The 15,570-nt window shown below is 42.0% G+C and overlaps 1 protein-coding gene across 3 annotated transcripts in view; it reads left to right on the top strand.

The window, feature by feature from the left end:
* The window catches only part of SEC8 (subunit of exocyst complex 8), a 177,119-nt gene that overhangs the window by 74,696 nt on the left and 86,853 nt on the right, over positions 1 to 15,570 (top strand). For all 3 annotated transcript variants that reach the window (XM_087666018.1, XM_087666017.1, XM_087666020.1), the window contains exons 5-6: positions 101 to 210; positions 419 to 604. In XM_087666018.1, the coding sequence (XP_087522144.1) occupies positions 101 to 210; positions 419 to 604 (296 nt within the window). The remainder of the gene's footprint in view (positions 1 to 100; positions 211 to 418; positions 605 to 15,570) is intronic.

Below are 15,570 nucleotides of genomic sequence, written 5' to 3'. Positions count from 1 at the left end.
GTCCATAATGAATGGGTTATCTGATGCTAGGGTTTGGAACATAGCACATTACTTTGATACAATTGCTATCATTAGTTTCTAACGTGGTAACTTATAACAGGTTGGAGCTCTTCAGGATGTTCGCACAGACCTCTCCAAGCTGCGTGGTATACTTTTTTTCAAAATTGTAGATGATTTGCATCTTCATCTCTACAACAAAGGAGAGTTCAGGTGCTGCAGCTCTATCTTGTTTAAGGCTGTTTAATAAATGTGATTACACACTAAAGTTGGATGGTGCTTTCTTAGTCATGGATCCTGTCTAACCTCCAGTAGTAGGGTGGTATATTGATTTTGTAGTGGCTGATGATACTTCACAGCTACATTGTAATTGATCACAGCTACAATGTAGTTGATCACTGTTTTGTTCTCTCACTTGCAGTGTGAAACGAATGTTTGATGGTGAAATAACAGATGATGATGCTTCCATTATCATAACAGATGTTGCCACTTCTAATGGGATGTATCATATCTCCCAAAGGACAACAATAAGCAAAATGAATGGGCAGCATTGTGGAGGGCACCCTAGCATTGATGGATTGAAAAACCTTGGGTCAGCAGATGGAAGGTGACTTGTTTTTGGATAGGAATGTTTTGCATGCAGAATGCATTGTTACAACTGCATAACTATACTCCTAGGTTTGTTCAAAGTGTCGTGTGTTTATTGACATATTAAAGATCGTGTTTCATTCCTTTGAGGTTAATTGCATGAATGCGCATGCATACGCTTGCATGTGTGCGGACACACACACACACACACACACACACACACACACACACACACACACTCCCTCTCTCTCTCTCTCTCTCATACTCTTGTACAACACACATGTGCACACATACGTTTTTTGGTGGAATACTCATTTCATTTTAAAATGGTAAATCAAACATACATATTTCATTGTTGAAAGGTATTTTATTGATTATCAATGCACGAGTGGCTAGACACTTTTAAATGATGTAGCCTAAAACTCAAACATTGATGAAAATGTCATATTGAGTTTTATTCAATAATCGAGTGACAAGGTTGTGAGGGAAATATCGGTATACTTATCATCTTAGAGATAGTAGCCTCAAAAGTAGCCATTTTGTGCAAGATGGAGAGAGAGTCTAGGACACCTGTGAAAAGAATCAAGAATAAGTATCCCATTTCACAGGCAAAGATCCAAAAAGCTAGAATACTTTAATGAAGTCTAAGAAGGAAAATAAAGCCTGAAAGATGAGCACACCTGATAAAAAGCTCTTGTGCACATGCATTAATAAGCACTTGTGCATGTAGACAACTTGAAAAAAAAAGAGGAGAAGCTTTCTCATTCAAAGCACTGCATCTGTGACAAGTAGGAGGAGCACTCCTCTTTGCAAACATGGAACTTGATGGAATTATTCTTTGTTAGTCTCTACCAATTAGGCATTCTTTAGGTGAAACCATCCCACACAGATATTTCATTTTGATAGATCCACACAGACTTTTTATTCGTTCAAGATGTTCTTTGAAGATTTGCTCAGCTAAGAGGAGTATCCAATAGGTCATAGTTGAGAAACTCCTCAAATTAGGTATATTGAATAACTTGTCATTCTAGCCAGTACTTGAAAACTATTATATTGTAATACCAAAATAAAATTGCACAAAGAGAAGCTATTGCGACACCATACAAAGGGCCTTGGTTTTGAAATGCCCTTCCTAGGCTAGCTGGGCTTTGTTAATTTGAAAGAGAACAAACAAATTGTATTATAGAGTTCCAATACTCTCCTATTGTTTTGATTTCCCAAAAAATTAGACCAGCAAACACATGCTGAATGTAGGCTTGTAGTGGGCAATTAGAAAAAATTCAAAGGATCTTTGTGAATTCATCAACTCCACATGATTTTTCTTCTTCCACTGTGCTATGTGAGACTTTCCCAATTCGTTTTGCTGCCTAATCCTCGCATAACATGATAGCAGGCATTCAAAGAGCAATAGCACCAAAAACATGCTTTGCCCTTTTGCTAATATGCAATGCTTGTGGCAATATTGTTGGCTTTAAACTTAGCAACTCTATGCAATTCGTTTCATGTAAGTCCTCAAAATCTCAAGCCAGCAAACTACGTTTTGGTGCTGCGAAAGCAATCAATGACTGAAATTCCCAATCTTTGATAAAGGAACGAGAATTAAGCATTCCTGCAGCTTTTCTATGCTCTATGGCCATTTGCTTTTATAATTTGTGTTGAGAAAGAGCAGAGTAGCTTTGGCAAGAAATATTTGGCTTTTAGAAAGTGTGAAGATGAAGAAAACCAGCAGTGTAAATGTCTTCTTTTGGGGCTGCTACAACAATTCAAAGTTTCATTTGTACTTTCCCACTTGTTGTATGTTGTTGCACCCTTATTAAAGACCTTGAATGTTTGAAATGGAGACTTGTGTTTACATTTTGAACATGCAGCATAAGTGCTTTTTTCAAAGTGAGACATGTCTCTATTCTTTAAATAACTAGAAGGAAGAAATTTGCATGGACTGAGAATGAATGCTGAATACAAATGGAAGAGCTGATCAGCCCCTGCACACAGCCCGAGGGGTCAGTGAGGGCACCAAATCAGGCTGGAAATGATGATGGCCGTAGCAGCATTGGAGATAGATGAGAATGCCCAAAGTCGGAGGAGCAACCTGCAGAAGATGATTGGCCAAAGTGAGGGGAGACCAGCTATAAATGACTGAATTCCACTAAATCTGGCTGACTTGCCATAAATGGCCCAAAAATTGGCCGAACGGCTGGAAATGACAATTGGGATGTAATAAATGCAGTCTGATTGCATAGGAAAATGCGACAAATGACAACATGGCATCCTGGACAGTTTGGAAGCAGGTAGGCGATGAGAGGAGGTGTAAACTGACTGACAAACATAGGAAAAGGGCCTAAAACAGGAGAAATGCAGATTGAAATGCTAGAGCTCCCATGTCTCTATCAGACTTTCATAGGAGCTTAGAATTGGGAGATGATAGATTGACAACACTAAATGTGGCAGGCACTTTGACGGGAGCTCACAACCGGGAGATGATAGATGGACAACACTAAAAGTGGCAGGCTAACACCCCCTCTCAGATTGTGGGAGTGTTTGAAGACCCAACAATATCATGTGATGAAGCATAGAAGACTTGGACAAAGGCTTCGTGAAGAGATCCGTTGCATTGCCCTCAGTAGGAGAGTAGGCCACTATTAACTGGGAATCCATGAGCCGCTCTCAAACATAGTGGTATTGAACCTCAATGTGCTTCGTGTGAGCATGAAAGAACGGCTTCTTTGCCAGAGTGAGAGTATACTAGCTGTCCACTCGTAGCTCCATAGGTCTTGTTTGGGGAAAGCCAATCTACGTCAACAAATGAAGGCAGCAAATTGCCTTCATAGCTATTGAACAAAGTGCATGATACTCAGCCTCTTTAGAAGAAAGGGCCACAATAGGTTGCTTCTTACTGCTCCAAGAGATAGCTCTCGATCTAAGGGAGAAGACATAACTTGTAGTGGATTGTCTCGTATCCACATCACCAACTCAATTAGAGTCCCTCCATCTAGAAAGAGTGGTATCCTCTTCATACATGATCCCATGATCCCATAGGATCATGTCTCCTAGAAGTAGTGCAACACGTGCAAGGTGGCTTTCCAATGAGCCTACATAGGAGAGGGGCACAAGGTTCAATAATAACTTAATAAGATACAGAAAATCCCACAACGAGGTATAGACAATAGGACTTGATAGGATATGAAGGATCCCACAACCTGGGACTGTAGGTATGGATACAAGATACAGGACAGTACTAGATAAGATCTCGTACTATGAGATTATAAGGTAACGAGACAACATGAGTATAATGGAAGACAAGACAAGACTAGATATCATGGCTAGACAAGAACTAGAACTAGAACTTGAAGTTACTTACTTGGAGGTGTGGACTCCTTGAGCTCCCAAGTCTGGCATTGGCAAGATTGAGGAGATCTATGGCGAGCCCCTCCTTTTATAGGTGTTGGAGGGTGGCTAAGGATCGTTTAGAATGTTCCACGATGACATCATCGATGATACATGTGATGACATGGCATATCTTCTAGAAGGTTCTATGATAACATGGCAAGGGTGGGTTTGCATGCTTGGCTCGAGGATTTCCTATTAAGGGTGCATTTGCATGGGGTGTTTATTCATATGGCATAAGTAAGAATTCATCTGTACACTTGATCATGGTATGTTCGTGACACTTCATGCCTTAATTGCCATTCCCCAACATAAGAAAGAAAATTCCCAAAATACACATAACATATTCTGTGTAAGGGAAAAGAACTTGGAAAGGAAAGATATCACCAGGACTAGCTGCAGAAAGCTTCCATGTAGCAAGTGGCTTCCTTCTAGTGCTCCTTCAAACTGTCTAGTGGATCACTAAAACAAAGAACCATTAAACACACCTACACCAAACAAACACATGGCTCTCTTGGCCTAATGGAATATAACATTTTACTACAAAAGAAATGGTCCTATTAGCCCAAAGAGAATAAGTCATTTTGATCTATCAAGTACACTGTCTTCTTGGAATATACATTACATTTTATCAAACTAACCAAGATAAACAAAAAATGACATAAGATGCGAGGGCTAGCCTAGGTATCACATGTAGTTCGGAAGTGCTCTTATGGAAAATTGTTACTAGATTGGGCAGGTGACAGTGATTCCAGGAAATTAGTTCTAGATATTGTTTCTCTTTAGGTTAGGAATATTCTCTTAGATCAATAAGAAGTAACCAATTGTGGCATTCGAAGTAGAGTACAAGGCAACTTGCTTTGCTACTTTTGAAGCAGTATGGTTAAGGAGGATTCTATGGCATATGGGAGTATAGGATGAAGATCCAATAATGCTAAGATATGATAATCGGAGTTGCATTGCCATTGCCAAAAAACCAGTTTGTCATGCACGCACCAAACACATTGAGAGCTAGTATCACTATGTGTGTGACTTGATCGAGGATGGGATAGTAGAGCTGGTTGTCCAATGGAGGAGAATGGAGTAGATAACTTCACCAAAGCTCTTATGAAGGATCTACTTCGAATTCATCTTTAGAGGCTTCGCCGAGAATGTAGTTCACTTACGGGTGGACATTGAGGGGGAGTATTAGATATGCTTAGTGCCCCACCCTCATAAGGTGCCACCAATGATCCATGGTGCTCTAAGTTGTAAGGCCCCCATTATGAGGAGAAGCCATGTGTGAGCACGAATATTGGGTGGGTCTTGACTTGTATATTAGATGAGTTCTATGTCACTAGATGGCAAAATAGGTGACCTTTGTGGATCTAGCCTTTGGGTTAGATAGAGTAGTTATGCTAATAGTAGATATAATGCATTGAGTTGCAAGATGTGGGAGTTATCAAGGGTCCCTATTTTGGGGTCTAGGGCCATAGAAGCGGCCATTGGGCTGGGGAGTCTTAGAGGGGGCCAGCGGCCCCCCTAATAGGGTCCTAGGACAACAGCCCCGGTCCAACGGTAAAGAGAATATTCCTTGGAATATTTTCTAGCCTACTAAGAAAGGTTCACAATATGATCAAACATGTCGACTAAACACAATATGATCAAACATGTCGACCAAACTACCTTCCCTAGAATATTCACTAGCCTGCTATGAAAGGTTCATAATATGATTAAACATGTTGACCAAACTACCTTCTCGGGCTATAAAAGGAAGACCCCTCTAAAGCCATTGTCAATCTATTTTTCACTCAGTCAAAATGAATTCTTTCAACTACCCTTAAGCTCTTCGCCTATCATTTGTTTGGATCACTATCTAAGCTTCACAGTGAAAGTGTGCCGGTGGACAGAGCCATCTTTGTATCAGTTTGTTTGAAATTAAAGCAGTCTCTATTCTTCTCATATTTGCTGTGTGTTCTCTACTCCTTGCTTAGATTTTATCTATTGTGCTTTGTTATCTCTACAGTATTCAATTGCCAAAATCACGGAATGTTACCTTTATGAAATAATTCTTACGAGACTTGAACCTAGAATAAAATTATTAAACTTTTAAGTTTGTAATTGATAGCTCTAAAATTAAGTTGTTCCAATACTTTTAAGCAAGGAAAAGAAAGAAAAGAACAAAAGGACAATGCTCTTGTGCATGATTGTGCAACCTTGTTGACATAGTGCTTGAGCTTTTCCTTAGTTTTCCTTCATCAATTGGCTTATTGTGCATGAGACCCTTAATGTCTCTAATGTAGAGCATCTGCATAATAGCTCCTTTGTCCAACTTAATTCCAAGGTGGCTTCTACATGATCCCAAAACTCTGTGGTCAACAATAGCAAGCAACAAAAACCCAAGTTAGACTGCACATTCTAGTGAGACTTTGATCAATGGATCCACTATTATTGTGGGAATGTTGCCTTGTTGTCTAGTATTGTGAATCTGACACATTTTGGTTTTTATTAGAGAAGCATATCTTCTTCTCGACAACTTGACTAAGTGAGGTGTGAATTCCGAAGCCCAAAAGAGATTTTCATCAACTCAAAACTCTCGATTTCTTGTTTCCATATCTTTTTTCTTGAGGAGTTACATTGTTGATGGGAGTGAGCCTTGAAGTGGAAGCATGGAGCGGAAGCAAGAGCTATGGTTGAAGAGAGAAATGAAATGAAATGATATATTAACGTCTACAAAAGGCCAAAATGACCTATGAGACGCATGAGTTACAATCATGTGTATGATGGTACCATTGTCTGGGCAAAATATGTAGCACAAAGCAAAATAAGAAAGGAAACTAACTATCACTATGTGTAAAACATAGAGCTCTATCTAGTAACAATGAGCTCCAAATGGTACAATCTCATGTGGGTATGGAGGGCCTAGCGCTAGCCCGAGCAATAATCCCCTATATCCGCCTATGAAGGTGTCGTCGGTGTCTATGTTGAGGCCTAGGACGTTTGGATCTCGGCTAAGCCGAACGGCTTGATCAATGAGTACTCCTTGTCTGTGTGTGGATTGTGGCAGTAAGAGAGGCTCTCATGTGGACTGTGGCTGTAATTGCATTGAAGTCTTCTGAGTCTCCTTTGCAAAGAAGTCTGTGAGTTGCCTCTGTGAAGGGTCTTGATGTCCTGGAGCAGCTGTACTCTTGGGGCGCATGTCATGAAGCCGTCGTATCTCAAGAAGAAAGAGGCCAAGGCATCGCTGATCGGTAAAATCCATGACTTTGGATAGTGGTCCAAATTTGTCTCTAAAGAGACAGTGGAAACGACCACGGACCTCATAATACGTTGGGCAGCGGCATATATAATGCTCCTCTATCTCTGGCTCTAATTGGTATATCTAGCATATGTGCTCCTCTGGTGGGATGGATCTATATTTGCCAGTCTCAATCTCTAGCTGATGTGAGGAGGTGCGCAACTGGCCAATAGTACATCTGATCCCGTGGGAAAGGTGGGTGTCCATGTATCTCGGGCGAACAATAAATCCATCATCTGTAGTATGAAGGAAATGCTCGTGGTAGAAAGCCATCTTTGTCCCTAGCTCCTGCCTTGGCATCAACCATGTCCGCGTGATATCCAACTGGATAAGATCTATCTTGATGATCTTGCCGATCTCTAACCTGCTCAGATCAAGAGATGGTGCATGAAGGGAGTATTGGAAGGGGGGTAGCTTGTCCATGCTAAAGCTATGCAACTCAAACCAGGCTGACATATATGCATACCAACATGAAGTATCACCCTCTTTAGCAAGCTGCTTGGAGCACTCAAGGGCCAACCGTGTATATCTGTGTTTGGGTAAGTCCCATAGGCTATGTATGTATGTGACCGATCGGGTGAGGGCCTCTACCACAATCGGTATAGTTGCTAGCTCGGCTCTGATGATCTCATGAGGAGTGTAATGCATCCAAGTGTCTCTATAGACCCTTTGGAGAGTTAGCTATCAATACAATGTCATCTGCATACAATAGGAGAGGTATCCAAGTGCTAGCTAGCGGAGCTCCTCTATCTCCTTCCTGTGAAATGTAATTAGTAATCCCATCAATGTACATGCCAAATAATATCGGAGAGAGGGGGCATCCTTACTTCACCCCAATGGTGGAGTAAATAGGTACCGAAAGGCCCTCAGGTGTTCGGACTCTGCCCACAACTCTCTCATACAGTGCCAAAATACCCTAGCTGAGCTCTTTTGGTACTCCCATGGCATGCAATCTATTTATCAGGCTGTCTCTCGGTACTGTGTCAAAGGCTTTGCGGAAGTCCGCAAAGCAGTAGTAGGTCTATTGGCCATGGGCCCTTCCCTCCTCAATGATCGCTCTAAGTGTGAGAATGGTGCAATGTGGAGAAGCCTCTCCTAAAGCCAGCCTATCCCTGTGCTCTAAGACCCCACATCTCTGCCCTGCTTAACTCATGCTCAAGGATGGAAGCATATAACTTAGCCAATGTATGCTCAACCATGATAGTCCGATAGTTATTGGGTAGAGTAGGGTCCCCTGACTTGAGAGAGAGAGAGAGAGAGAGAGAGAGAGAGAGAGAGAGAGAGAGAGAGAGAGAGAGAGAAGATATGGAAACTCCAATAGTCACAATGTATAAGTGATCTTCACTTTATTCAAATGTCACTAAAAGAATAAAGTCCTATGGAGTATCAGGTATCTGGGCTACTAGAGCATTAGCTAGCTATTGCAGGCTATCTAGCTAGGTGTATAGTAGCAGGAGGCTCCTTCTAGACGATCATCCTGTGTACTTGAAGGACATGCTCAGGTTGCTTATGCATTTTCTCCTCATGGAAAACTACACCATGGTCGCAGATAACCTTCCGAGCTTGCAGATCCCATAGGCAATAGCCTATCTTACCTGCATCTTCATAACCAAAAAAGATGCATTTCTTAGACTTAGGATCTAGCTTATTGCGCTTGTCCTTGGGAACATGGTAGAAAGTCTCACAACCAAAGACACACAAATGAGCATATGAGAGAGGTTTCCTAGACCATTCCTCTTCTGTAACGTGATAGTCAAGAGTAGTACTACATGGGGATCGATTTATCAAGTGTATGACAATAGTAACTGCCTCAGCCCAAAAATACTGTGGTAAGCCTGTCTAGCTAAGCATATTGCAAACTTACTCTTAAATGGGCCTATTCATGCGCTTAGCCATACCATTCTGAGGTGGGATATATGGGGTGGTGAACTGATGCTTAATACCTCTCTCGTCACAAAACTGCTCAAAGGCTTTAGAGACACATTCACTCCCATTATTTGATCTTAGGCATTTCAGTCTATACCTAGTTTGGTTCTCAACCAAAGTAAGCCAATGGGGAAATATAGCCAAGACGTCCAATTTTTGCTTAATAGAATATGCCCAAACCTTATGCATATAGTCATCAATGAAGGTAACGAAATACTTCATGCCACCTAATGACTTGCAAGGCATGGGATTGTATACATCCAAATGGATAAGAGCCAATGGCTCACCCATGCATGCCATACTAGATTTTTTATGCGTGTTATGTGTCTCTTGTCATATAAATAATGATCACAAGACTCAAAGCACTTATAGTCAAGAGACGGAATATACTACAAATGGGTAAGCATTTTCATTCCTTTCAAGGACATATACCCAAGGCGATGATGCCAAAGAGACATATGTGAAACTGCATCCACTGCCAAAACATGGTCAACTGACCTAGATACAAGCAAGAAGTAGGGAATATTGGACTTAGCACCATGTGCATTGTCAAGATTTCCACGTGCTAATCTTCCATGAGGAATCACCAAAAGAAACTACATAACTTGCATCATCCAAAGTGCCAGCAAAGATAAGGCTCTTCGTGAGAGCCGGTACATGACGTTATCATGAAGAGTAAACGTGCAACTTGCACTAAGATATCACCAATACCAACCATCTCTAGTACTATTGGGAATAAAGGCCCTCGTGCCTTTTAATGTGCTCGGGTGTGAACACACCCTTAGCACTTGTACTTACACATATATATCTATCTAAAAACCTAAAGGTACTGACTCGTCATTGTATCTAAAAACATGCTCACTCTCTACTCTGCTCTCTCTCACTTCCTCCGTCTCTCACTGCGCGTAACGACTGTCTGTCTCAATCTCCGTGCCCAACCCGTCTCTACAAATTGATATCAGAGCCATCAAGTTTTGCACGCTTCTCAAGACGTCAAGCGTGAGCTGGGTGAGGAGGCAACTACCAAGGTGATAGTTCCATGTCGCGAGCAGGCATGCGCAGGACCAAAAAAAACGTCATATCTAAAGGCAGACGACAGGTCGTGGATGCTGGAGACCAGGCGACAGGCTGGAGACTAGGCGACAAGTCGTGGATGTTGGAGACTAGGCGATAGGGCAGTTGATTGGGCAACATCAGGGCAGCAGCCGGCGCATGGCAGGTAGCAGCTGATGGGCGCACTCCACAGTGACTACGCGATGGGGCTGGAGGCACGCTGCACGGCGGGACATGTCCAGTGCATGGCGGGACGGTCGAACGAGGTCAACGGACCCCGTCACATCTTTCACCAAAAAAAAAAAAGAGGAAAAATCTTTTCTTCTAAATCTCCTTTGGATTTGCCTCTTCTCCTCCGAGTGTTCGTGTGCACAAGCACAATGTGCAAATCTGTGCAGGTTTAGGCTTAGAAATTTGGGGATTTGTCTGGATTTGATGCGAACAAAACACAAAGTGATATCTATCTCAGAAATTGCAGGAATTTGTGACATTTTGCCTCCGATATTTGGGCCTTTTCATGTACATGCACAACTTGGGCTGAAATTTACCCAATTTCTCGACATTGATGCACATTGGACATCGTGCAATTTGGCGCTTTTGCAGTTTGGGCAAAATCTGTGCAGCATTTGGTCAGTTTATGTACATGGAGGTTGCATTCCACACAATTTGGACATCAAAACTTGGTAAAATTTGGGGGTTTTGCTGAAATTTCTCTATTTTGGCAAAATTGGCCTGTTCTATGCATGACAGAGAAAATGCAAATGTGTGTTTGATGCTTTGAGCACAAAATTTTGGGGCTTTTGACCGTTCGTGTCAAATTTTATACTCGTGGGTACATGTACAACAGAAATTGCAGTTAAAATTTGGGATTTCTCATGTAATGTGATGCATATGCCTCAACAGCTGTAATCAGTTGGATAATGCTGTAGCACATGGTTTGGTGCTTCTGAAAATTTAATTACACATCTGAAATCTGTGCTTCTATGTGGTCATTTATTGCTAATTGGTACTTGTTTGTACCTTGGTCACTTGGGTGACAGTTTTGGGCCTGCATTTTCTGTTTTTTGGTCACATTTGGGCTGACAATCATGGCTGGCAGCAATGACAGCAGTAATCTAATGCACATAAAGAAGCTTGAAGGCGCACATAACTTTGCAGTTTGGCAAAAGCAGTGCTATAATATCCTATTGCAAAAGAAGTAGGCAAAGCCAATCAAAACCAAAGGGGCAAAGCCCGCGGACATGGAACCGGAGGATTGGGATGAGTTAAATAAGCTTGCACACTCAACCATAGAGCTATCGATTTCTGATGCCTTGCTCTTCAACATTGAAGGTTTGGATTCTGCATATGCTATATGGACTAGACTGGAAGAACTGTATGCACAGAAGAGTGCTGCAAGCAAAGTGTATTGGCTGAAAAAGCTTATGGATTTGTGTATGAAAGAAGGTACAGCAATGTCTACTCACTTGAGTGAGTTTAACTCCATTTTCAGCCAGCTGGTTGCCTTGAAGTTCATGATTGATGAGGAATGTAAGGCTACTTTCTTGCTTTGCACTCTACTAGAGAGTTGGGATACATTCAGGACTGCTATGAGCAATTCTAATGTGATCCTTTTGTATGTTGATGTAGAGAGTGCTCTACTTATGGAAGACATGAATCGGTAGAACAATGCATCCAGTAAGTCTTCCAGTGCTTTGCATGTACTAGGGGCAGGTCACAACAAAAGGGCAAATATGATGGCAAGGGACGCAGTAAATCACGTGGCAAAGATGTTGAATGCCATCATTGTGGCAAGAAGGGTCACTTTAAACGTGATTGCTACAAATGGAAGAAAGAGAAAGGAAAAGGCAAGAAGACAGATGATAGCAAGAAAGAAAAGAAAGACAGTTGGCCTAAGAAGAGCAGTGTAAAAATTGAAGAGGTGAATGTAGTCACTGATTACAATGAGGGAGTGACGTACTCTATGTCTCTTCACACTTTGGTGCACATGCTTTACTTGCAGATACAGATGAGGACATGCATACCTGGATTCTTGATTCAGGTGCTTTCTTTCATGTAACCCCTCATCGTGAGTGGTTCTCCGTCTATACAGGGAGTCGACATAGTGTTGTCCATCTTGGGGACAACTATGCATGTGAGGTTGCAGGTATTGGCAGCGTGCAGTTACAGTTTCAGTATGGCTCTGTCTTTACACTTCAGCATGTATGGCATGTACCTCAGCTCAAGAAGAGCTTGATTAGCACATGGCAGCTAGATGATGATGGTTTTCATACCACCTTTGGTGATGGAAAATGGAAGATCTGTAAGGGATCTAAGGTTATTGCCAAAGTTGCAAGAGTGATACTTTGTATTCACTTCATGTATCTAGTGTGCGTGACCATGTTGTTGCCGTGATTGAGCAGCCAAGTGTTTCTTTGTGGCATGGCTGGTTGGGACACATGAGTCAAATAGAAATGAAAGTGCTTTCTCGTTTAGGTTACTTGCCTTGTTCTTGTTATGCTGATTTTGAGCATTGTGATCATTGTATTTATGGCAAACATGCATAGACGTCTCACAAAAAGTCTCTTTCTTTGAAATCTTCTCCTCTAGAGTTAGTACATTCGGATGTATGTCAAATGCTAGGATAATCATTAGGGGGAAAGAAATATTTTGTCACCTTTGTGGCTGATGCTACACGGAAAGTATGGGTTTACCCTATTCGTAGCAAGGATGAAGTGCTTGACAAGTTTAAAAAATTCTTGGCATTGGCTGAAAATTAGACAGATAAGACACTTAAGTGTCTTTGCTCTGAGAATGGTGGGGAATATGTGTCCAAGGCCTTTCAGGCATTTTGTGGCAGCAAAGGGATAAAGAAGGAGCTCACTGCCCCTTATAATCCGCCCCAAGATGGAGTTGCAGAGCGTATGAATCGGACCATACGGGATAAGGTCCGTACGATGCTGTCTGATGCTGCATTACCCCATGGTTTTTGGGCAGAGGCTGTTATAACAGCCGTTCACTTAATTAATCGGTTTCCAAACAGGTCTTTGGAGGGGGAAGCTCCCAAGAAGCGTGGTCGGGCAAGCCACCTTCATATGCTCATCTGAAAGTGTTTGGCTGTGAGGCTTTTGTGCAGATTCGTAAAGAAAAACGCAGCAAACTTGAGCCAAAGTCCTGTAAATGCATTTTCCTATGATATGGTGACGAGGGTGTAATGGAGTATAAATTGTGGGATCCTGAGAAAAGGAAAGCAGTACGCGGCAATGACATTATCTTCCGGGAAGATCGCATGCACAAACGGCCCGAAAAGAGTGAGGAGGTCCGTAGGGTTGTATTCCGGGACAGAATACCTTTTGGAGAGCAAAATGTGCCCGCTGTATAGCAGCAAATACCTGCTGTAAATGAACCTGTAAATGCACGAAATGATGCTGGAAATGATCAGCCAGCCCATGAAAATGAGCCACTACATGTGCAGGAACAGCTAGGACAGCAAGCTGATAATGCTGATTTGCAGGCTGAAATGCCAGTTAAGCATGCTGAAAATGGAAATTTGCAAGAACAGCCAGCAAACAATGACCATTTGGGTTAGGAGATCGTCTAGAGCTACTAGACAACCGAACAGATTTGTTCCTGGTGCAAACAATGTGGCTGATTATGTCATGTTGACAGACTGTGGAGAACCGTCTTGCTTCAAGGAAGCAATGGGCAGATAGGACAACAAGAAATGGTATAAAGCCATGTTGTCAAAGATGGAATCTCTTGAGAAAAATGACACTTGGGACTTGGTGCAGTTGCCTAAAGGGCAGAAAACACTTCCATGCAAATAGGTTTACAAGATGAAGGTCACTTCTGGTTTCTCTCCAAAGTACAAAGCAAGATTGGTTGCAAAGGGGTACAAGCAGGAGCATGGAATTGAGTTTGCTGAGATTTTCTCTCCTGTAGTCAAGATGACTACATTGAGAACCATTTTGGGCTTGGTTGTAGTTGAGGATATGGAGCTTATACAGATGGATGTAAAGACTGCATTTTTACATGGTGATCTACATGAGGACATATATATGCAGCAGCTTGAAGGGTTTGTATGGGCTGAAACAAGCACCAAGAGAATGTATGGGCTGAAATAAGGGAGAGAAAAGATGGTATGTAAACTCATAAGGAGTTTGTATGGGCTGAAACAAGCACCAAGAGAATGGTATCATAAGTTTGATACATTCATGCAGTCCCAAGGCTTTCATAGAAGTTAAGTGGATCACTACTTGTACACCAAGAAGACAGCAAATGGCAGCCTGATTATCTTGGGTTTGTAGGTTGATGACATGTTGATTGCTGGCAGGGATACTCATGCCTTGGATTCCTTGAAGCAAAGTCTTCATGGCAGCTTTGACATGAAGGATCTTGGTGATGCAAATCACATTCTTGGCATGCGAATAGTCAGAGATAGATCAAAAGGCTTACTCTATCTATCTCAGCAGGAATATATCTCCATAGTTTTGTAGCGTTTCAATATGGAGGAGGGGAAAACAATTGGGGTTCCATTGTCTCCATATGTGAAACTTAGTATAGAGGACAGCTCTACATCTGATGATGAGAAGGCTGAAATGGCTAAGATACCATATGCTTCAGCTGTTGGTAGTTTCATGTATGCTATAGTTGCTACATGTCTTGACATTGCCTTTGCAATTGAAGTGGTTAGCAGATACATGGCAACCCCTGGCAAGAAGCATTGGGATGCAGTCAAAGGTATTATAAAATACTTCAAAGGCACAAAGGAGTTGTGCATCTGCTTTGGAAAGCAGAAGGCATTTGTTGTTGGCTTTACGGATGTAGACTATGCTGGTCATGTGGACTGCAGGAAGTCCACTTTTGGGTATGCGTTCACTTTCACAGGAGGAGCAGTCTCTTGGATCTCTAGGCTACAAAAGTGTGTTGCATTGTCTACTACAGAGGCAGAGTATGTGGCTGCCACTGAGGCATGCAAGGAGGCTTTATTGCTTTCACGTATGGTGGGAGAGCTTGGTATCTTGGAGTTACTTGTTCTCCATTGTGATAGTCAAAGTGCTATCATGCTAGCACGGAATTCTGTCTTTCATGCAAAGAACAAGCACATAAAGGTGAAGTACCACTTCATTAGAGATGTACTTGACAGCAAGAGCATTGAGCTTGTCAAAGTGCATACAGAGATAATCTTGCAAACCTTCTCACAAAGAGTTTTCTAGCAGAGAGGTTTGCTCATTGCCAACAGATGATGCGAGTTGGATAGATATATGTATTTCAGCTTTATACATAACTAGACTTAGGTGATTCTTTTGTCCTCTTCAGGCACATTGCCTTTAGGTGGGAGGTTGTTGGGAATAAAGGCCCTCGTG

The sequence above is a fragment of the Lygodium microphyllum genome, chromosome 24, assembly GCF_053477565.2.
Source record: "Lygodium microphyllum isolate KBCC chromosome 24, Lygodium_microphyllum_v1.1.10, whole genome shotgun sequence".
Classification (NCBI taxonomy): Eukaryota; Viridiplantae; Streptophyta; class Polypodiopsida; order Schizaeales; family Lygodiaceae; genus Lygodium; species Lygodium microphyllum.
This window is presented reverse-complemented; position numbering and strand designations above follow the sequence as displayed.